At 43.3% G+C, this 23536-nt stretch overlaps 1 protein-coding gene across 7 annotated transcripts in view; it reads left to right on the forward strand.

The window, feature by feature from the left end:
- Nucleotides 1-23536, forward strand: part of ELMO1 (engulfment and cell motility 1) — a 569414-nt gene that overhangs the window by 474120 nt on the left and 71758 nt on the right. For 6 of the 7 annotated variants that reach the window (XM_073549986.1, XM_073549985.1, XM_073549983.1 and 3 more), the window contains one exon: nt 14605-14768. In XM_073549986.1, coding sequence (XP_073406087.1) covers nt 14605-14768 — 164 coding nt within the window. Of the gene's footprint in view, nt 1-7311; nt 7443-14604; nt 14769-23536 lie in introns of all 7 variants that reach the window. The other variant, XM_073549988.1, reaches the window with a different exon arrangement.

Raw genomic sequence — 23536 nt, forward strand, 5'->3', positions numbered from 1 at the left:
GGTCCAAGCATTCACCACCTGTGACCTACCCTGTCCACATTATATGGTTTATAGCCACGCCCACCGGGTCACATGACTCTGACCTCATCACAGGTCTTTCAAGTATTTACACACTCTTTCCAACAGTGCTTTAAACACACCCCCTGGGTGGGTTTGTAGGTAACCAGGTCCACCCATCTCTCTAGTTACCTGGAGACTTCTCCCTTACACACTGAAACAACACCTCAGCAATATCATTGCTGAACAACACATAAGTCTCCATCCCAAAGCCACCCACTTTGGGATACATAACGGCCATTCCGTATTCTGCCATTCATCCTTTCTCCAGGGACATCCACACAGCGCCCCCTAGCAGACTCAGTGGTTACTACACCACAATATATATATATGTGTGCTTTCTAGATTTTCATTGCTGGCCATCAAACCTTACTAAATTTGGTCCATCGATACCCCATTACTTAGTGCTTTAGAAACATTTCTGGAATTATTCTTTTACTGTTAAATTACTTCATACATGCAGAAAATGAGGGGTTTGCACAAAAGCTATGCATATAAATGAGTAAGAATATGCAAATCCACACAGTACTAAGGAATTCATGAGAAGTAGCAAATGCTTGATACATCTTTTCAATATAGAAATTCATTTTAGTTGCCTATTACAGTTGCTGCTTGCAGTAAGCACCATATTACATATTTACATTTTAGATTACTTACATAGAAATATTAAATCAACAAAATATGTCCTTACAAATATATTCTAATGTACTGTTCTGAATTGCACTCCAACAATACTATTGAAATCAAATGTCCAGGTCAAAAACCTATAGCCTACTGTAGAACATACAGAAGTGAACATTAGGAATTCCTTTAAAAGTATTTTTTATTAAACATACTGTATATGTGTGTATGTGTATGTATGTGTGTGTGTATATGTATATATATATATATATATATATATATATATATATATATATATATATATATATATATATATATTGTCAGTCATCCACTTCCGTCTGGATGTCCCTGAATCCCACAATCCACCGCGCCGATCGCCATATTGATGGGTATTTCAATATGGCACCCGCTGGTGGTACCAGGCCCTTCCAGAGTACCACCAGCGGGACACCGCCGGGACCCCCTGCCGCCGCCAGGACACCCCCGCCGCTGGACCTGCCGCCGCTGAACCCCCCACCATGTACATACACACACACGTACACACACACACATGTACGTACACACACACACGTACTCACATATTCACACACACGTACTCATATACACACACACATACTCACATATACACACACACGTACTCACATATACATACACGTACTCACATATAAACACGTACGTACGTACTCACACACACACATACTCGCATATACACACACAACGTACTCGCATATACACACACACACACGTACTCACATATATACATACACACACACACACATACTCACATGCACGCACACACACACATACACAAACACGTACTCACATATACACATACACACACACACGTACTCACATACACGCACACACACGTACTCGCATACACGCACACGTACTCACATACGCGCACACACACGTACTCACACACACACGTACTTACATACACACACATGTACTCACATACACACACACGTACTCACACACACACCACACACACACTTCCCTCCCGATGCGATATCATCTGGCACACCTCTAGAGTGTGTGTGTGTGTGTGTGTGTGTATATATATATATATATATATATATATATATATATATATATACACACAGCTATATATACACATGACACTAGCTGAAGAGCCCGGCGCTGCCCGGGCATAGTAACTAACTGTGGTTAGTTATAACAAATTATAATTATCCTCCATCCCATAGTCCCGTGCCCATATTCCCATCATACATATCCACCATACCATAGGCTCGTGCCCATATACCCATCATGCATATCCTCCATCCCATAGTCGAGTGCCCATATACCCATAGTCCCGTGCCCATATACCCGTCATACATATCCTCCATCCCATAGTCCAGTGCCCATATACCCATCACACATCCTCCATCCCATAGTCCCGTGCCCATATACCCATCATACATATCCTCCATCCCATAGTCAACCATTATGACGTCATAATGAGCGGCGGGGCTTGCAACCTATGATGACATCAGCGTCGCCATGGCAACCATTATGACATCATAATGAGGGGCGGGGCTTGATGCGCGCACACACTTTTTCCCCATTATGTAGATAGGGGCAAAATTGTTTGGTGAATTGGAACGTGCGGGGTTAAAATTTTGCCTCACAACGTAGCTTAGGACACTCTCGGTTCCAGACGTGTGACTGTGCCAAATTTTATGGCTGTAGCTGCGACGGTGCGGATGCCAATCCCGGACATACACGTACACACACACATACATACATACATACATACATACATACATACACTTGAGCTTTATATCTTAGATATATATACTGTATAACTGATTGTGTGTGTGTATCACCAATCAATCACGAAGCATCTTTCATTTCAACAGAGCTGTTCAAAAGAAGCTGAGCTATGATTGGTTGCTATTAGCAACAGTTTTCCTTGCAACCAATCACTAAGCATCTCTCATTCCTCCTGTGCCCATATACACATCACACATCCTCCATCGTATAGGCACATCTTCCCTCTTAAAGGGATCATTGGTATGGAAGTCAGAGCAAATCCATCCAGCGCTTTGGTTTTGACCCCAGGCCTCTCTTAAAGAGATCTCCGGTATGGAAGTTAGGACCGTTCCACTCAGTTCTGTGGTTCTGACCCCAGGATCTCTTAAAGGGATCATTGGTTTGGAATTTAGGGCAAATCCAGTCTGCACTTTGGTACTGACCTCAGGCCTCTCTTTAAGGGATCTCCGGTATGGAAGTCAGGGCAGTTGCCTTCAAATACTCTGGTACTGACCCCAGGCTCTCTTAAAGGGATCTCCTGTATGGAAGTTAGGGCAAATCCCTCAGCGCTTTGATTCTGACCCCAGGGTTCTATTAAAGGAATCATTGGTATGCAAGTCAGGGTAAATCCACTCAGCGCTCTGGTTCTGATCCCAGGCTCTCTTAAAGGGATCCCCGGTATGGAAGTTAGGGCAAATCCACACAGCACTCTGGTTCTGACCCAAGGCCTCTCTTAAAGGGATCCCCGTTATGGAAGTGAGGGCAAATCCACTCTGCACTTTGGTACTGACCCAAGGCCTCTCTTAAAGGGATCTCCGGTATGGAAGTTATGGTAAATCCCTCAGCACTCTGATTCTCACCCCATGCTTCTATTAAAGGGATCATTGGTATGGAAGTCAGGGCAAATCCACTCAGCGCTCTGGTTCTGACGCCAGGCCTCTCTTAAAGGGATCCCTGGTATGGAAGTCAGGGCAATTGCCTTCAAATGCTCTGGTACTGACCCCAGGCTCTCTTAAAGGGATCTCCTGTATGGAAGTTAGGGCAAATCCCTCAGCACTCTGATTCTGACCCTAGGGTTCTATTAAAGGGATCATTGGTATGCAAGTCAGGTCAGGGCAAATCCACTCAGCGCTCTGGTTCTGATCCCAGGCTCTCTTAAAGGGATCCCCGGTATGGAAGTTAGGGCAAATCCACTCAGTGCTCTGGTTCTGACCCAAGGCCTCTCTTAAAGGGATCTCCGGTATGGAAGTTATGGTAAATCCCTCAGCGATCTGATTCTCACCCCAGGCTTCTATTAAAGGGATCATTGGTATGGAAGTCAGGCAAATCCACTCAGCGCTCTGGTTCTGACACCAGGCCTCTCTTAAAGGGATCCCTGGTATGGAAGTTAGGACCGTTCCACTTAGCGCTCTGGTTCTGACCCCAGGCTGACGGGATGATGTGGGATATTAGGGGTAGTAGTCCGGTGGCTCTGGCTGACGGGACGATGTGGGATATTAGGAGTAGTAGTCCGGTGGCTCTGGCTGACGGGATGATGTGGGATATTAGGGGTTGTTGTCCGGTAGCTCTGGCTGATGGGATGATGTGGGATATTATAGTGAATGTGGCTATGTGGAGTGTACGGGCTCTACACTCAGCTTTATCTATATAGATATCATTATCATTTGTTATAACTAACCGTAGTTAATTACTATGCCCGGGCAGCGCCGGGCTTTTCAGCTAGTATATAGATATAGCTCTGGCAAAAATTAAGAGACCACCACATCAAAATCCAGTAATGGGCAGCCCATTCTCCAGACCTGAACCACATTAAAAACCTCTGGAATGTTATCAAGAGGATGATGGATAGTCACAAGCCATCAAACAAAGAAGAACTGCTTACATGTTTGAGCCAGAAGCAGTGTGAAAGACTGGTGGTAAGCATGGCAAAACACATGAAAGCTCTTTATAAAAATCATGGTTATTCCACAAAATATTGATTTCTGAACTCTTCCTGACTTAAAACATTAGTATTATTGTTTCTAAATGATTATGAACTTGTTTTCTTTGCATTATTTGAGGTCTGAAAGCACTGGGGTTTTTTTTAATTTTGACCATTTCTCCTTTTTAGAAAAAAAAACAAAATTTATTGCTTGGAAATTCAGAGACATTTTGCCAGAAGTTGGTAGACAAAAAGAACAATTTACACTTTACTCAAAAATATATCTATAAAGAGAAAAATCAGACAAACTGAACATTTGAAAGTGGTCTCTTAATTTTTGCCAGGGCTGTGTGTATGTATGTATGTGTGTATATATATATATATATATATATATATATATATATATATATTATGTTATGTTATGTAAAAAGTACAGGTGTCGCACGATAAAGGGACAGTACATAGACCTGCTCAAAGCATGTGTAATAAATATCACAGCTTATTACAAAGAAGATGCTTTTAACGTGATATATATATTCTGTATGTTTACGAAAAATTATGTTTTAAGAGATTCCTTACTTAATTGTATGTAGTAATATTAACAGATATAAGTATTTGCAATGTGCGATACAAATTTGTCTTTTATAGTTGTTAGAGATGGTAAAAGAAAACAAATTGAAGTGGTTTTATTTAGTCTTTGTTGCTGGGCACAGTTTAGTATGGAAATCCAAGCCATGCTTTATTCACTGTCCCCGTGTCCACCGGCGAGTCTCCACAGTTGATTTGCACTTCACCAGCTTCGATCCATGGCCAGTTTACTTTTCAGTTCTCAGCCCTATCTTTGTCTACTTTCTTAGGACACCACAAATATGAGTGAATATTTCTGTGCAGTTTCTTTGAGTTTAGCTGTGGCCAGGCCCATGCTGCACGTGTTCCCAGTAGATCTGTTCAGAAGTGAATATATTTTACAACTATTAATAAATCAAGCTAGACAGAGTAAATGAGTCTAGTATCCTGCATTTTAACTATGGGCATAAGCCTTTTCTGTGGAAGGGGATTGCGCTCTTAGTTGACTTAATTTGTGTTACAATTTTTTTTTTCATTATATGTCTCTAGAACACTGGGAATCCAGATGTTAATGGTTATATATAAATTATATTTTTTATGTGAAATAACTTGTGTTCATTGCATAACTTTGAAAATATTCCTTTTCTTTTATAATAGGGAAATATTTTCTTATGATCAACTTCTATTAGCTGTCAGAATAGATTGCATACTGGGAATCCCCAGCTAGTTTTCACCAAGAGGTGAATGTTCACACTTGATGTATTTGTAGTTGAAATTAATGAAATATTGAAAACTGCAACTGAGCACAATTAAAGTGGGCAACCCCTTCTTAAAGGGTGACTGCAGACTTATGAATCCCCCACAGCGCACACACTGTGCTGTGGGGATTCACCAGTTTCAGACCGTGGAGCGGATGGTGTGTATGCATTATTCATATCCCTGGCCAGTGGGCGCAGCCTCGCTTCATGCACTTATACTGAGCCGAGGCCGCACCTTGATCAGTGACGTGGACGGGCAGTGGGTGTGACCGACTAGAGGGTGTATAGAGCGAGGCCGCCCCCACTGGCAGAGCGTATGTATAACTCCTACATACCCTCCATTACCAGGTCTGAAAATGGCGAATCCCTGCAGCGCACAGTGCTTGCGCTGGGAGATTTAAAAAATAATCAGTGGCAAAATAATTGTTTTGGGCTTGTCACCTAGTATTAGAGGTTTCCATGGTCCCCTTAATAGAGCAGTCATAAAGAGGCTGATGGCAACATTTACCAAAGTCCACCTGTCTGCGCTGCTAGCAAGAGAGGAGAGCCATATCACAGACATCCAATGCCTTACTAGACCATTTTTATTTACCATGTCCTACATACCACATGCAGTATAAAACAGTACTCAGGGAGATCTTTCAATAATTTAGCCTTTGCTGGCTTGCTAGTCTCTGTACTGTATGCCATTTATATAACACTATTTGTGGGCCCGATACTATCACATCTGTAGGGCAGTGACATGACATCACGATGGGGGCAGCTTTGTTGTGCTGGGGGTGGCGGCCCACCCACCTCCGTGCAGTCACAGCCGGCAGGAAAGACGTTTTACGGCCTGTGCTGGAGATGGAGTGCGGCGCCACCAGGGGGCGCCCGCACCCCATCTCCAGCACAGGCCGCAAGCCGCAGTCTTTCCTGCCGGCTGTGACTGCACGGAGTTGGGTGGGCAGGCGGCAGCGGGTCCAGCGGCGGGGGGGTGCGGCGGCGGGCTCAGCGGCGGCGGGTCCTGGCAGCGGCAGCGAGCAGCCAGCGGGAAAGACGGTGGTTTGCGGCCTGTGCTGGAGATGGGGTGCGGCGCCACCAGAGGGCACCCGCACCCCATCTCCAGCACAAGCCGCAAGCCGCGGTCTTTCCTGCCGGCTGTGACTGCACGGAGGTGGGTGGGCAAGCAGCGGCAGGTCCGGCGGCGGGTCCAGCAGCGGCGGGGGGTCCTGGAAGAGGCGGCAGGGGGTCCAGCGTGGGGGTTCCGGCGGTGTCCCGCTGGTGGTAATGTGGAAGGGCCTGGTACCACCAGCGGGTGCCATATTGGAATACCCATCACTTGAGTATTCCAATATGGCGGCCGGCGTACTTCCGGTGCGGCGCAGTGGATTGTGGGATTCGAGGACATCCAGACGAAAGTAGATGACGTACAATTTAAGGCAATTATATAAATAAAGTCTGATCCATGCTCTGTCTCCTAGGATCACTTAGTACGGGAACCTCTACTATTCTAAAGAATAGGAACCACAAAACAATCCTCTACATGCGCTTAGGCTTCGTAGGAATATATTTGCAATTATGGAAGACTGCCTTTGTTTGTTTTCCAATAATCTTCGGCCTGTTTCACACTTATGCTTTTTCTGTCAGTTGCAATCCGTGAAAAAGGAGGCGGAGAACGGATCCGTGTCCGTTGAGATACTAACGGGTGCCACCAGACCGTTGTTTTGACGGATCCGCCGAAGTCTGCATTTTAAAGGAATCGCAGCCTGGGGAAAAAGGTGAGAGAGAGAATTTTTACCGCTCCCCAGAACGGCATTTCATAGTTAAAATGCTTCCCCGCGTGAAGCTTCCGGGCATGCGCACAGCAAAATAGCGGACCATCAAAGAAAAAGAACATTGCAGTGTCCGTCCCATCCGCCCGGGAGACGCTGAAATCTTGGCAGATCCGTCAAAATACGGGTGGGACAGACGAACGCCAGTCAAGATCTGCCACTAATGTAAGTCTATAGGGGAAAAAAACGGGTCCGCCCCTTTTTTGGCGGATCCGTTTTTTTCAAAAATTGGCGGATTTTGACTGACGTCAAAAAGCGGAAGTGTGAAACAGGCTTCACCAAACACTTCTGGGCAGTCTGATCTACAAAGTCCAGTAGAAGACATCTATTTCCCACAAAGAAATAAGCCGACAGCTTAAAATGCTGACCTGCAGTTTCAGCTAAACGAAGTGACACCTACTGCAGCCATTAATCTGCCTTGCTAGGGCATCCATCACTCAGATTAGCCCTCCCTTATAAGCACTTTCAGAGTGGATGCTAGCTGACCTTTCATTAACTGGCAGCACATAGTTGTGGATTCTTTCTCGGCTATGATTTTTAACCGTAAATGCATTTTTTTCTAATTTGTGTGTTTTCATTTTGCTTTCATCAGTTTCCTTTATAGATGTTGCTCTGGTATGGCTTCATAAAGCTTGCTAAACTATTAAAGGGTCCATTTTCATATCCCTTTGTCACTTTCCAAGTTTTCCTTCATAAAGCACCTTATTCTCTATATAACCGCAAAGCCACTAGAGGAGAACAGGTTTGATATAGAGTCACAGCAGTCTGTGGTCACAGTAATATGCATCTCTACAACACGTATTCCCATCGTTGGTCGTTCTGTGTTTCTCTGCCAAACTGAACAGAAACTGCAGGTTGCAGTCCACTTGTGCCCCTAGCATTAACCATGTGCTGTTAAATAAATTTATAAATCCATAGGTTGACACTTATGACTGTATTATTTTTTATTGTTGTAATGAGATTTGTAAAAAAAAAAAAAGCATAGTTAACATGGTGACAAAAGGATGATGTAGGATCCAGGGATTTTATACATATGAGATGATCGTGCATTATAAGCGTATCAAAGAATATGGTGATGATGGGCTTCAGATGTTTTTTCTCATTGATGTCAGGCAGCTTCACATTCTCCAAGGCTATTATGACAAATCCAATAGGACTACATAGTAAAAAATTGACTGTCTTCAGGCTGATCAAGTTACGTCTGTTGGGAAATTATTTGGTACTTTAGGTATCGTTTTACTCCAATATGTGTGACTTTTCTCCAGTACAGATTACAAACAAGTTTATGTGATTTTATGTGATCTTAAAGCCACTTAGATGGCAGATGGACTGGCTTCATATTGATTTACAATTTGGGCTTGGAGGCAGGTGCAGAAAATGTCTGGGCCTCCTTCCTTTTATGGCAACTAAGCTACATATATATATATGTCTCACAGGTTGCGTTTGGCGCCGGCCGGCGCACCATCAAAAGGGCGCATGCGCTGCCAAACGCATACCTGCGCACGGCCTGCTTCCCCAGTGCTAAAGATAGGGGACGCAGGTCGCATGCAGCGTCATGCGCTCCTAGGCAGAGCTACCGGAGGAGGCGCGGCAGGGGGGCTTAGCGGCGGTCGTGCACAGGCCGACGCTGCTGCTGGAAACGCAAATGTGAAACCACCCTAATCCATGAGTTTTACATTTGGCATTCGTGGCCAAAAAATTGCAACACTTTCATTATATAGTGTCTATTTTTATCTGCTGCTTGTAAAGGCAGTATTCCTCTGAAATTTCTGCAGATTCTGTCAAAATGTAGTTGTGACATCTATTTGAAGCTGTTTGATAAATGAGTGCAGATGCCACAGGGGTTTCATACAGTGCAGTGTAGAAAGATCAGTGAAATATACGGAATAGTTCGGTGATGTTGACGGAATGTACATGGGTATGTTTATTGGCATTGAAATGTATCTATCATTATTATTCCATGCACTTACAGAAATAATGAGTCTTTACAACAGTTTGTATTTCCAGTAGTTCCATGTGACAAACGGGAACTCAGAGGAATGAACATATTTTGTTGATTACAAATGACTTCTGTTTTAAAATGTTTGCAAACACTTACTGCACAATTGTTAAAATCTTTTTGCCAACATAGCTGTATAACTGTGACTTCTGCAAGTAATTGCCCAGAGCACCTAAAAAGCTGATTAAAATAAGTCTATGTCTGTCTGGATGCTGTATAATGTCAATTCTCCAAGACAGCAGACAGGGCAAAATGTTGTCCTTCGCAGGGTTTGGAGGCAAGAAAAAATGTCTTTTCTCCTTCACAGTTAGGAACCTGTGTAGGCAGAGCTTCCATTAAGAAGGCTCAATCAGTCTTGTATAGAATTGATGCTGACATTATCTCATTGTTACAAGGCATATTCTCCGCTTCCCTTGTGTTCACATTACTGACAAAAATGAGATTCCATATTGTGCATTCCCTATCAGCTGTCCAATTATTTCAAAGATCCTGTCTACATGACCTGAGATGTGCTCAACTATCTGCAGAATTACTTATTCCTTGGTAATGGCTTGCTCCCTCTATTTTCTGTGCATGTGAATTATTATCGGTTATTTATGTAATCACTGACTCGTATAAAAAAAGTTCTTACTTTACACTGCATTTCATACATTTCCTGTTCTTAGATTCTACATAATTGTTTTATTTCTATCACCAGAATTAGTGGTTCCTACACATCTGTTCATAATATATAACCGCATCCTTCCTGGAAATGTTGAAGCTGGTAAACATGCAGTTTTTCATTTTTCTCATCAGTCAATCTGCTACATCAGCCATCAAAATAAAGTATTTATTAGGGATGCATATTGACTTCTGTTGGAAAGTTTCCAAGGCATGATCCATGCAAAGGTCTTTGTGTGAGGAAGGCAAGCTGTGACCATCAGCCATTGATAATGATATGATCCTGCTTTATCTAGAGGCGGTAGCTTCTATTGTAATCCTGCCTGTGATTTTAATGAGGTGACTGCTGAAAAGTGATTTCTGCAGAACAGGAGGTGTCAACCTATTATACGGCTAGAGAGAAATCTGCAAGATTTACTTTTTTTTTTTTTTTTTTTTTAAATATACATAGCGGTATGGGAAAAAATGGAGTAATCGGAAAAAAAATATGCTTGGCCAAAAAATTAAACAATAGGTCATTTAATGTTGACACATTCCCGTTATGGATCTGACAATCCTATGTAGTGTGCAGATATAAAAAATAACACAGGATCACACCACCTCAGCCCCAGTGCTAATGGGTGGTATACAAAAGGTTTTGATAGATTGGTTGTTCAGGGATTAGCACTCCAACCTTGCACAAAGGACAACATCTACAATGAGTTTGTATGTTCTCCCCGTGTTTGCATGGGTTTCTTTCAGGTACTCCCATTTCCGTCCACATTGCAAAGACTTACTGGTAGGAAATTTAGATTGTGAGCCCCAATGGGGACAGTGGTGGTGTGTGTAAAGGGCCGTGGAATTTATGGCACTTTTGGCAAGCTCGGAGATCAGAAGAGTTTGGCAGCAGCTCTCTCCTACTAAACACAGGGGGCTCAGCTGTGCGTTCTCTTGTAAAGGGGAGTAGGGAGAGATAGCTGTCAAATGCTCGATCGGCTGAGAGTCATCTAATGTCTATGGGAACCTAAACTTACAAAAGTAAAGAGGATCACCGGCTGCTCAGAGCTGATGATCTACGGCTTATGAGGAGTATTTTTTTCTGCTCTGATCTTAAATGAAAAAACAAATCTTTGGGATAGATTTACTCAGATTTCCCTGTGTGCCATCCTTTCCTTTTGCTAAGCACAAACTTGATAAAAACATGAAGCATAGATGCGAGCCACACATAGCTTTATCATGAATACAACAATATTAGACTAACAATCTTTTAATACACTGTCAATAACTGGTCCATAAATATCCTCTTTCCAAAAAAAGTCTAGATGCTAAAAATGTCATAAAATATGTAACTAGGAACATCTGGGGAATATATTTTAAGTAGGTATGGAAACATAGATGCATTATTAATTATCAGATTGAGTTTCACACCATCTGTTTGTACAGAAGAGAGTTTCTATGTCGCAGATTGCACAGATTGTCATCTTTAAAGAATGCAGCGCTCAGCACCTGGTAGCATTGGTTATACTAATTTATGTAGAAAAATAAACATACAAATAAGTGCCGTATACATGTATAGATATGTGTTGTGCTTTCTCCAGCATACATAACACTTCTGTGTAATATGCCGATAGCGCCAGTATTCCTGTATCTGTTCTACTGTGGACTACCGCCATCTTGGGAGCAGATGCCTTCAGCACTCCCGGAAAAATGACTTGGTCACAGGCTTTTTTTCTACAATATGTGGTATGAAGGACATAACAATCATGTGTATGATCAGACTCCAGATCAATCTACCTATATCATATAAAAGATGTTGGCAGAATATCTATAGTATCTTAGGTAAAGAATTGAAAAAGTCAGGTTTAGATGACCTGATGCGTGTCTTATTCTTTGTCAACATACGTTACCTATGATGACTCAACCTCCTTCCACTGAACACGTCTCCCAAGCTGAAATGTAAATTTGCTTTTCTTAACATAGTCCGTTGAATTTATGCGCACGCTATATTTTGCCAGAGGCCTTTGTCAGAAATTGGAAAAATAATTTAATGCTAGCTGACCATGGATTCAATAAACTAATAAGCAAGTTTATATAGGTTGTCATAGAAAATCACTGTACTGGGAGAGAGCTTTGTCTACTACAGTCCTTGTCATCCTGGCTTAGCTTACCCCAGGGGCATGCTGTGCTACTAAATAAAAATATGAATATATTTGGCTGTCGTTATTCCACCTTGGTTTAAATTATCACATTATATGTCAGATTTGATCATTGCCTACCTTAAGAATATATCCTAAGCAGGATTCTTTGTCTGAATTTCTCAGGAATTTAAAAAAAAAATACACTATGCAATATAAAAAGTTATCAGCTTGTTTCTTTGGACATAGTAGAAATCTTTTATATTTTTTTTAATTAAATTTACAGCAATAACTACCATAATGAACCCAGGAATCCATTACTTGTTCTTACATGGTCAGTGACATGGCTGAATGTTAGATTCTTGGGGTTATAGTAAATATAATTTTAAGATCTTCTATTGCATTTTAAATATTTCCTTTGCATCTAAATTTATTATTGATAGTTTTACATTTCACATAGTATTTTCAAATTTATGATTTATGATTATAACAGTGCGCTCATACAATTTGCAGATAATCTGAATTGTTAAAGCCAAATGTAGTATAATGTGCACAGAATATACTGTCTTTTTATATAATACAGTACTCTTAAATATATACAGTATATATATTATATGGAAAATACACACAAAAATTACTAAAGTTCTAGAAATGTCAGAGAAGATCTGTCATTTCTCTCTTCTCCTCCTTACTAGTGATGAGCGAGTATACTCGTTGCTCGGGTTTCCCCGAGGATGCTCAGGTGTCCTCCGAGTATTTTGGCGTGCTCAGAGATTTAGTTTTCGTTGTCTCAGCTGCATGATTTGCGACTTGTAGACAGGCTGAATACATGGGGGGATTCCCTAACAAACAGGCATTCCACACATGTATTCAAGCTGTCTAGCAGTCCCAAATCATACAGATGAGAGGACGAAAACTAAGGGTGTGTGTACACGTTGCGGATTCTGTTGCAGAATTTTCTGTTTGGATTTGTCTAAATCCGCAGGTCAAAAGACTGATTGCGGTTTTCCCCTGCGGTTTGACACCTGTCATGGAGCAGGTGCCAAACTGCTGCGGAATCTGCGCAAAGAATTGACATGCTGCGGATTTAAATCCGCAGCAAATCCGCGCGGAAAATTCCGCACCGTGGGCACTGCGTTTTTCAGTTTGCATTGACTTAAATGGTCAATGATCCGCAGCAGAATCCGCAATATGTGCACACACCCTAAATCTCCGAGCATGCCAAAATACTCGGAGGACACCTGAGCATGCTTGGAAGAACCCGAGCAACGAGTATACTCGCTCATCACTACTCCTTACAATCGGAGTCTAGCAGTTGGGGGACTGAATGTAGCAGGAGCCTTCCCCACTGCTCTATACATGGTATTAGTGTCTCCTCTTACCTGTCACATAAAATGGAAGGCAGCAGAAGGAAGTTTAAAGAGTGTTCTGTACAAGATTTCTGTATCAGAATATGCAGAAATCGCGGTGACTGAGAAAAACTTCTATTTTTTTTTATGAAACCGTAACCACGGTTTGAATTCTTATCTCACAAATCAATAGTACACGTAAAAATAGGACATTTTGTAATATACATATCTTATCAGAGAAATTTGCTTCTTTCTCAGACAGGACTGATTATTCTCAAAATTCTCAACATGGGTAATTACTGAGATAGGAGATGACCGTTTCTACTGTTATGATTCTATGTAGATGAGAGAGGAAGGGGAGAGAGGGGATCTGTCTCGCTCCTCCTTCCTATACCAACCTCCCCTTTGCATGGATTGGGCAGCAAGTAACAGCCCTTAGGTTCCCTTTAAGGGGGGAGGTGTAATGATCTTTTGTAATCTTCGTGACAGAGTAGCTGTGGTCCATTTTTCGTAATTGACTTGTGTCGGGCCTGTCAGGTTCCTGTTTTCTTTTTCCTTATTTGAAAGTGCTGAGCTATCCTAACAAAATCCCTGCACATAGGCACAATTTAGACATTTTGGTGGAAACATCTGTCAAATAGCTTGTGGTATAAGAATTCTGGAGACATATAAAGATTCTTCTCCAGAAGTTTTACTGCACAGCCACCATTTAATAGCTACAAGTGCCTGGTCTTCAAAACTAAAATGTACATTATTTCCAAAATGGATAGTTATAAAGGTCGACACAATGGAATTTCATAATACGAAACTAGCTGAAAAAAATAATTTGATTGACTTGTACTACGTATTTATACAGTAAAACAAAATCTCTTGACTGAGGACAACCACTGCCTTTTTATAGTGTATTTTGCTGGTTCAGATTGTTTTTGATCAATGGAAGGACAGAACAGTTCTTCTATCACTTATCAATTATTTGTCTCTAATAGGTTATGCAAGTTGTAAAAGAACAAATCATGAGAGCACTCACAAACAAGCCGAGTTCTCTGGACCAATTCAAGAGTAGACTACAGAACCTTAGCTACACAGAAATCCTGAAAATACGTCAGTCAGAAAGGATGAACCAGGAAGATTTCCAGTCCCGTCCTATACTGTAAGTTATTCACCTCTGTAATGCTAATGATCTGTAAAGCATGAAAATTGAAACAGTGTGTATGTATGTAAGTACTGTATGTGTGTATATATTCTATACATCCTCAACATTGAAATTGCAGTACCAAGGATGGATAGACATGTTAATGATATGCACGTGATGAAAAGATGGAAACATTTTCAACAATACAGATAATTTCATATTGAATATGAGCGCCACACGCATAAATTTAAATACTTGACCACCATCAGTGAGGTCACTAATGATTGTCGGAGAAGCGTTCTACTATCTTGGATGCTCCTGATCATGCACATCATCAGGATCCACTGCTGGCAGCTTCCTTTGCAATTTCCGACCAATGACATTATATATATATATATATATACATATATATACACTAGCTTAAGAGCCCGGCGCTGCCCGGGCATAGTAACTAACTGTGGTTAGTTATAGAAAATTATAATTATCCTCCATCCCATAGTCCCGTGCCCATATACCCATCATACATATCCACGATCCCATAGGCCCGTGCCCATATACCCATCATACATGTCCTCCATCCCATAGTCCCCTGCCCATATACCCATCATACATATCCACGATCCCATAGGCCCGTGCCCATATACCCATCATACATATTCGCCGTCCCATAGTCGAGTGCCCATATACCCATCACACATCCTTCATCTCATAGTCCCATGCCCATATATCCATCATACATATCCTCCATCCCATAGTCCCGTGCCCATATACCCATCATACATATCCGCCATCCCATAGTCCCGTGCCCATATACCCGTCATACATATCCTCCATCCCATAGCCCAGTGCCCATATACCCATCACACATCCTCCATCCCATAGTCAACCATTATGACATCATAGCGAGCGGCGGGGCTTGCAATCTATGATGACATCAGCGTCGCCATGGCAACCATTATGACATCATAATGAGGGGCGGGGCTTGATACACACACTTTTTCCCTATTATGTAGATAGGGGCACAATTGTTTGGTGAATTGGAACGCGTGGGATTAAAATTTCGCCTCACAACAAAGCCTAGGACGCTCTCGGGGTCCAGTCATGTGACTGTGCCAAATTTTGTGGCTGTAGCTGCCACGCTGCGGATGCCAATCCCGGACATACATACATACATACATACATACGTACACACATTTGAGCTTTATATATTAGATATACACACTGCTCAAAAAAATAAAGGGAACACTTAAACAGCAGAATATAACTCCAAGTAAATCAAATTTCTGTGAAATCAAACTGTCCACTTAAGAAGCAACACTGATTGACAATCAATTTCACATGCTGTTGTGCAAGTGGAATAGACAACAGATGGAAATTATTGGCAATTATCAAGGCACACTAAATAAAGGAGTGGTTCTGCAGGTGGGGACCACAGACCACATCTCAGTACCAATGCTATCTGGCTGATGTTTTGGTCACTTTTGAATGTTGGTTGTGCTTTCACACTCGTGGTAGCATGAGACAGACTCTACAAGTGGCTCAGGTAGTGCAGCTCATCCAGGATGGCACATCAATGCTAGCTGTGGCCAGAAGGTTTGCTGTGTCTGTCATCGTAGCGTTTAGAGGCTGAAGGCGCTACCAGGAGACAGGCTAGTACACCAGGAGACGTGGAGGGAGCCGTAGGAGGGCAACAACCCAGCAGCAGGACCGCTACCTCGACCTTTGTGCAAGGAGGAACAGGAGGAGCACTGCCAGAGCCCTGCAAAATGACCTCCAGCAGGCCACAAATGTGCATGTGTCTGCACAAATGGTTAGAAACTGACTCCATGATGATGGTCTGAGGGCCCGACATCCACAGATGGGGCTTGTGCTTACAGCCCAACACCATGCAGGACGCTTGGCATTTGCCACAGTACACCAGGATTGGCAAATTCGCCACTGGCGCCCTGTGCTCTTCACAGATGAAAGCAGGTTCACACTGAGCACATGTGACAGATGTGACAGAGTCTGTAGACGCCGTGGAGAGCTATCTGCTGCCTGCAGCATCCTTTAGCATGACCGGTTTAGCAATGGGTCAGTAATGTTGTGGTGTGGCATTTCTTTGGAGGGCCACGCAGCCCTCCATGTGCTTGCCAGAGGTAGCCTGACTGCCATTAGGTGCCGAGATGAGATCCTCAGACCCCTTGTGAGACCATATGCTGGTGCAGTTGGCCCTGAGTTCCTCCTTATGCAGGACAATGCCAGACCTCATGAGGCAGGAGTGTGTAGGCAGTTCCTGCAAAATGAAGCTATGGACTGGCTCGCCCATTCCCCAGACCTGGATCCAATTGAGCACAGTTGGGACATCATGTCTCGCTCCATCCACCAACGTAGAACACGGGGGTGGAAGACACCATCTAATATACACAGAGAATGGGGTATCAACCTGGAGTATGTCAGAAGCAACTATGTAAGGATAAAGGGAAGAGACATACTATACACCAGGGAACACCAACAATTAGCAAAAATAGGCATATGATGAAAAATAACAATACCACAATAAGTACATAGACCCCTCCAAAGGCCAAAATGCAAACAGGCATCTGACACCCCTGACGAAGCCAATGAGGTGGCAACACGCGTTGGGCTCAGCTCCCCCTGACCCTTCGGTTTGGTAACATTCTGGTCATGTTCAATGTATGGGACTCCCCTTACTTTGGCCTTTAACTATTGACAGTCTGCACAGGTTTATTCGGCGAGTAAGGGTCTACTTTGCTTAACTTGTTTAAATGTGTATACCATGTATGATTGTAGTGTGTTTAGTGAGGCTTTTCCCTCTTGTTTACACGTCTAATAGTGTAAACGAGCTCCTTATGATGACACCCTTTATTTTGTATATAGCTTAAGCACATTCCTCTCATGTGGAGTTTCAGTGGCCACATATTGGTCAGACACAGTACCAGACACATCTTAGTATACCTTGATTTCTCCTCACCGTATACCAATTTACCAATTGCATTAGACTGTGTTCCCACTTAAATTTGGGGCACCTGGCCTTAGGGGGGTCTATGTACCTATTGTGATATTGTTGTTATTTTTCATCATATGCCTATGTACATAATTTTCCCTCATTGATGGGTTTATTTCATTGCTATAACATATTTAATTGTGTAACTAATTGTACATAGGCTTGACACAATATAGGCTGTTTGGGTTCAGAGGGACAAAACCCTAATGGGGGGCCTATGTCCTATTTTTAATTGTTTTTAAACAAATTTTTGGCGTGTTTTTCTAAGGTTTCTGAATAACCTGTGACATTTTTGCTAAATTTTGGTGTTCCCGTGTGTATAGTATATCTCTTCCCTCGCTCCATCCACCAACGTCACATTGCACCACAGACTGTCCAGGAGTTGGCGGATGCTTTAGTCCAGGTCAAGGAGGAGATCCCTCAGGAGACCCTCCACCGCCTCATCTGGAGCATGCCCAGGCATTGTAGGGAGGTCATACAGGCACGTGGAGGCCACACACAATACTGAGCCTCATTTTGACTTGTTTTAAGGACATTACATTCCACTTTAATTTTGTGTGTGTCTCCAAATCTAGGCCTCCATGGGTTAATAAATTTGATTTCCATTGATGATTTTTGTGTGATTTTGTTGTCAGCACATTTAACTTTGTACAGAACAAAGTATTCAATGAGAATATTTCATTCATTCAGATCTAGGATGAGTTATTTGAGTGTTCCCTTTATTTTTTTGAGCAGTGTATGTGTGTATATATATATATATGTATATACACTGTCTGCAGAATTATTAGGCAAATGAGTATTTTGAGCACATCATCCTTTTCATACATGTTGTCCTACTCCAAGCTGTATAGGCTTGAAAGCCAACTGCTAATTATGTAAATCAGGTGATGTGCATCTCTGTAATGAGGAGGGGTGTGGTCTAATGACATCAACACCCTATATAAGGTGTGCTTAATTATTAGGCAACTTCCTTTCCTTTGGCTAAATGAGTCAGAAGAGAGATTTGACAGACTCTGAAAAGTCATAAATTGTGAGATGTCTTGCAGAGGGATGCAGCAGTCTTGAAATTGCCAAACTTTTGAAGCGTGATCACCAAACAATCAAGCGTTTCATGAAAAATATCAAACAGGGTCGCAAGAAGCATGTTGATAAAAAAAAGGCGCAAAATAACTGCCCATGAATTGAGGAAAATCAAGCGTGAAACTGCCAAGGTGCCATTTGCCACCAGTTTTGCCATATTTCAGAGCTGCAACGTTACTGGAGTATCAAAAAGCTCAAGGTGTGCCAATACTTAGGAACATGGCCAAGGTAAGGAAGGCTGAAAAACGACCACCTTTTAACAAGAAACATAAGATAAAATGTCAAGACTGGGCCAAGAAATATCTTAAGACTGATTTTTCTAAGGTTTTATAGACTGATGAAATGAGAGCGACTCTTGATTGGCCAGATGGATGGGCCCGAGGCTGGATCAGTAAAGGACAAAGAGCTTCACTCCGACTCAGCTGCCAGCAAGGTGGAGGAGGGGTACTGGAATGGGCTGGTATCATCAAAGATGAACTTGTGGGACCTTTTCGGGTTGAGGATGGACAAAAGCTCAACTCCCAGACCTACTGGCAGTTTCTGGAAGACACCTTCTTCAAGCAGTGGTACAGGAAGAAGTCGATATCGTTCAAGAAAAACATGATTTTCATGCAGGACAATACTCCATCACATGCATCCAAATACTCCACAGTGTGGCTGGCCAGTAAAGGTCTAAAAGAAGAAAAAATAATGACATGGCCCCCTTGTTCACCTGATCTGAACACCATAAAGAACCTGTGGTCCCTCATAAAATGTGAGATCTACAGGGAGGGAAAACAGTACACCTCTCCGAACAGTGTCTGGGAGGCTGTGGTGGCTGCGGCAGCGCAATGTTGATCGTAAACAGATCAAACAACTGACAGAATCTATGGATGGAAGGCTTTTGAGTGTCATCGTAAAGAAAGGTGGCTATATTGGTCACTGATTATTATTTTTTTTTTTGTTTTTGAATGTCAGAAATGTTTTTCTACATTTTGTGTTGTTATATTGGTTTACCTGGTGAAAATTAACAAGTGAGATGGGTATATATTTGGTTGCCTAATAATTATGCACAGCAATAGTTATCCGCACAAACAGATATCCTCCTAAGATAGCCAAATCTAAAAAAAACACCACTCCAACTTCCAAAAATATTAAGCTGTGATATCTGAGTCTGTTGGGTTGATTGAGAACATAGTTGTTACTCAATAATAAAAATAATCCTCTCAAATACAACTTGCCTAATAATTCTGCACACGGTGTGTGTGTGTGTGTGTGTGTGTGTGTATATATATATATATATATATATATATATATATATATATATATATATATAGTCTTTACAAACCCTTACAATTTAAGGTAATATTCTTCTTGTAATTTATCCTGACAGAATGTAATGAGCGGGCCACATACAGCATGTACAATTTTTGTAGAATTATGTATGTATGTATAGTTTTAGAGCTTATATCAGCATTTGTATTCGGTCTAGATTTTGAAAATACATTTACTTTATTAAATATTCTCAGCTCTGAACATTCTGCCTTTTTGTCTGATGTGACCTTTACAAAGAGCTGTATAATCTCAAAATCTTATTTGAAATTTCATCTATTTTTCCTCAGTGGAATGTAGAACAGATATTAAACTCGTGTATAAATCTGCTGTAGCCAGAAATGCAAATAATTGGCTGCACAGGAAAATTTAGAAATTCTTTGTACCTGATCACTATAGATTTAGACATTTGAAATAATTGAAAATGTTTGGGGTTTTTTATTATTTGTTTTATTCATTATGTATCTATGATTAACTTAAAGGGAATCTGTCACCACATTTCACCTATCCACATTATTTATTTGGGCATACAGGTTATAGTCTACTGAAAAAAGTCCTACCTGTATGTTTCATATCAGATGACTTATTGTTGAGAAATCATATTTTATCACTTTATTTATTCGGACTCCCATGACAGCACCACGAGAGAGGGGATCCGCCCCATAGGAACAGGAAACCTACAGATACAAAAGGGCGGTACCTCTCCCACGCATCAGTTGGTTTCCTGTTCCTGAGGGGACGGGATCCTACAGAAGAATGGGATCCCAGGCCGGCCAGCCGACACCGGTAGCGAGGGGGTCTCCTACCTCGGCTTGGTTCGGATTTTCTGGAAGACGCCACGGTGGCCCAGGTTGGGTATCACGGCGGTGGCGTGGACAGCAGGGAGCGGCGTCCGGAGGATGGCCGTCTCCGGAATTAAGCCGCCGCCGGTAAGTATTTTCCCCCCCGGGATTCCCGGCTCCGGCGGCGCAGATAGGTGGCCAGCGCTGTGCAGAGGGCTGCGACCGGGCGCTGCTCCGGAGCTCCCGGGCGTCCCGCGGAGCTTCCGGCGTTTCCGGGGTAGCGGTGACGTCAGGGGGCGGGCGGAGGAGGCGCTTCCGGGTCAGCGCGCTACTGCGCATGCGCGGCGATCCCAAGATGGCGGCGCCCATCGGAAACACCGGTGGCGCGCGGTGGGGCGCCAGCTGGGGTAGGGAGATCCATTAAGGGGGGGAGGGGCGCGGCATGGAAACTGCTGACCGGAGGAGGGGTATTTAGGCGGGACCCGGGCAGGGTACCTTGCCTTGGCCACATTACTACATGCAGCAGTGTGCAGCAGCAGCAGCAGCAGTGGTGATGGAAAGCGATCGAGAGCAGCAGCGACAGAAGCAAGGGCAGCAGCGGCAGACATCACTGCCGCCCCTGGATGACCTTCGGCAGGTCAAACAGAAAAAGAAAGGGTCCCGTGACAGTAATGCGGGACGAAGTGACCAGTCCACTCGTAAAAGCTCCTCCAGGCAGGCAGGAGCATCGGCTGAAAGAAATCCCCCTCGTTCTCCGGTACTTGATTGTGGCACTGGTAAGTGATCTTCGTGAAAGTTCACTCAGTGACGGGACCCCCCTTCTGTGTTTTTCTTTTTCTAGGGAAAAAAAGCTACAAATAAAAATAAACATAGGGAATGCGCACTCTGTGCATGCCCATTACCAGACGCGTGCCTCAAAAGATTGTGCCCCCCCTGTATTCAGCAGACGGTGGCAGAAGAGTCGCCTGCAGTAGCGGCGAGTTTGAGAGACATTGTCAGGGTAGAAATGAGGGAAACCCTAAAGTCCTTGTCTCAGCCGCAAAGTCTAAGGGGCGAGGTCCCGGCGGAGTCTGATTCCTCAGCAGAGTGGAGAAAAAGCAGAGACTCCCAGGCTTCATCTCCCTCGTCCTCTTCAGGAGAAGAGGACTCGGGGCGTTTTTGTCTGCCTCTTGACCGGGTAGACAAGCTGGTCAAAGCAGTCAGAGGGACAATGGAGGTAGAGGAGCCTAAGCCCCATTTATCCATGCAGGATGTCATGTTCGGTGGGCTGGAACAGAGGAAGCGGAGAGTCTTTCCGTTAAACCAAAAGATACAGGATCTGATCCACAGAGAGTGGAAAAGACCGGACAAAAGAGGGTCGCTACCACCAGCCCTCAAAAGGAGATACCCCTTCGACGATCCGGCAGTAAGTTCTTGGGACAGAGCCCCCAAATTAGACGCTGCCATTGCGAAGGCATCAAAAAAATCCTCGCTCCCCTTTGAGGACATGGGATCCCTTAAAGATCCCTTAGACAGGAAAGCTGATACCTTCCTGAAAAACACCTGGGAGATGGCGGCCGGGTCCTTAAGACCAGCAGTGGCTTCAACGTGCACGGCCAGGTCCATGATGGTCTGGTTGGACCAGTTGGAGTCACAACTAAAGCAGGGTACATCAAGACAAACAATTCTTGGGGCCCTACCGACCATCCAAGAGGGAGCAGCTTTCCTAGCAGATGCCTCAGCGGATGCAATGAGAATGGCCGCCAGAGCAGCAGGTCTCTCTAACGCAGCTCGCAGAGCCCTGTGGCTAAAGTGCTGGCAGGGAGACATCCAGTCCAGAGCAAAGCTCTGTGCGATTCCATGTGAGGGCGAATACTTATTTGGAACTGTCCTAGACGAGCTGCTTGAAAAGGCGGGGGACGACAAGAAAAAGTTCCCAAACCTTTCATCAGCGTCCTACCGTCGCCCATTTGGTAGAAGGAGATTTGGCCAGGGGAGAAGGCGCAACTCTTCACCTGTTAGAGATCGACCCAGATGGGAAGACAGAAGGAGACGAGGTACGGGCTATATGTTTACACGCTCGTCAAGAGATCAAAAGAAATCAAATCAATGACTAGCGGTTCCCGTAGGGGGTAGACTGTCATCCTTCTTCCCGGCATGGTCGCAGATTACGAATAGTGACTGGGCGCGCAAGGTAATATCCACCGGGCTTAGGTTGGAATTTACCCAGATCCCGCGGGACACCTTTAAACTGACCCCCTTAAGATCTTCTCATCTTGAACAAGCGGCTTTAGAAGCGGAAGTCTTGAGCCTATGTCAGAAAAATGTTCTGGTAGAGGTCCCAGAGGCTGAAAGAGGAAGAGGGTTTTACTCTCCCCTGTTTCTAATCCAGAAACCTGATAACACATTCAGAACGATTATAAACCTTCGTTCCCTTAACGAATTTTTGATTAATCATAAATTCAAAATGGAGTCCATTAATACAACAATAAAAATATTGTTTAAAAGTTGTTTTATGGCAGTCATAGATTTGAAAGACGCGTACTATCACGTACCTATCCATACAGACTTCCAGCAGTTCCTGAGGGTGGCAGTTTTAGTAGAGGGCACAGTACGTCATTTTCAGT

This window comes from Dendrobates tinctorius, unplaced genomic scaffold (genome assembly GCF_039654945.1).
Source record: "Dendrobates tinctorius isolate UK_male_01 unplaced genomic scaffold, ASM3965494v1 ptg000162l, whole genome shotgun sequence".
NCBI lineage: Eukaryota > Metazoa > Chordata > Amphibia > Anura > Dendrobatidae > Dendrobates > Dendrobates tinctorius.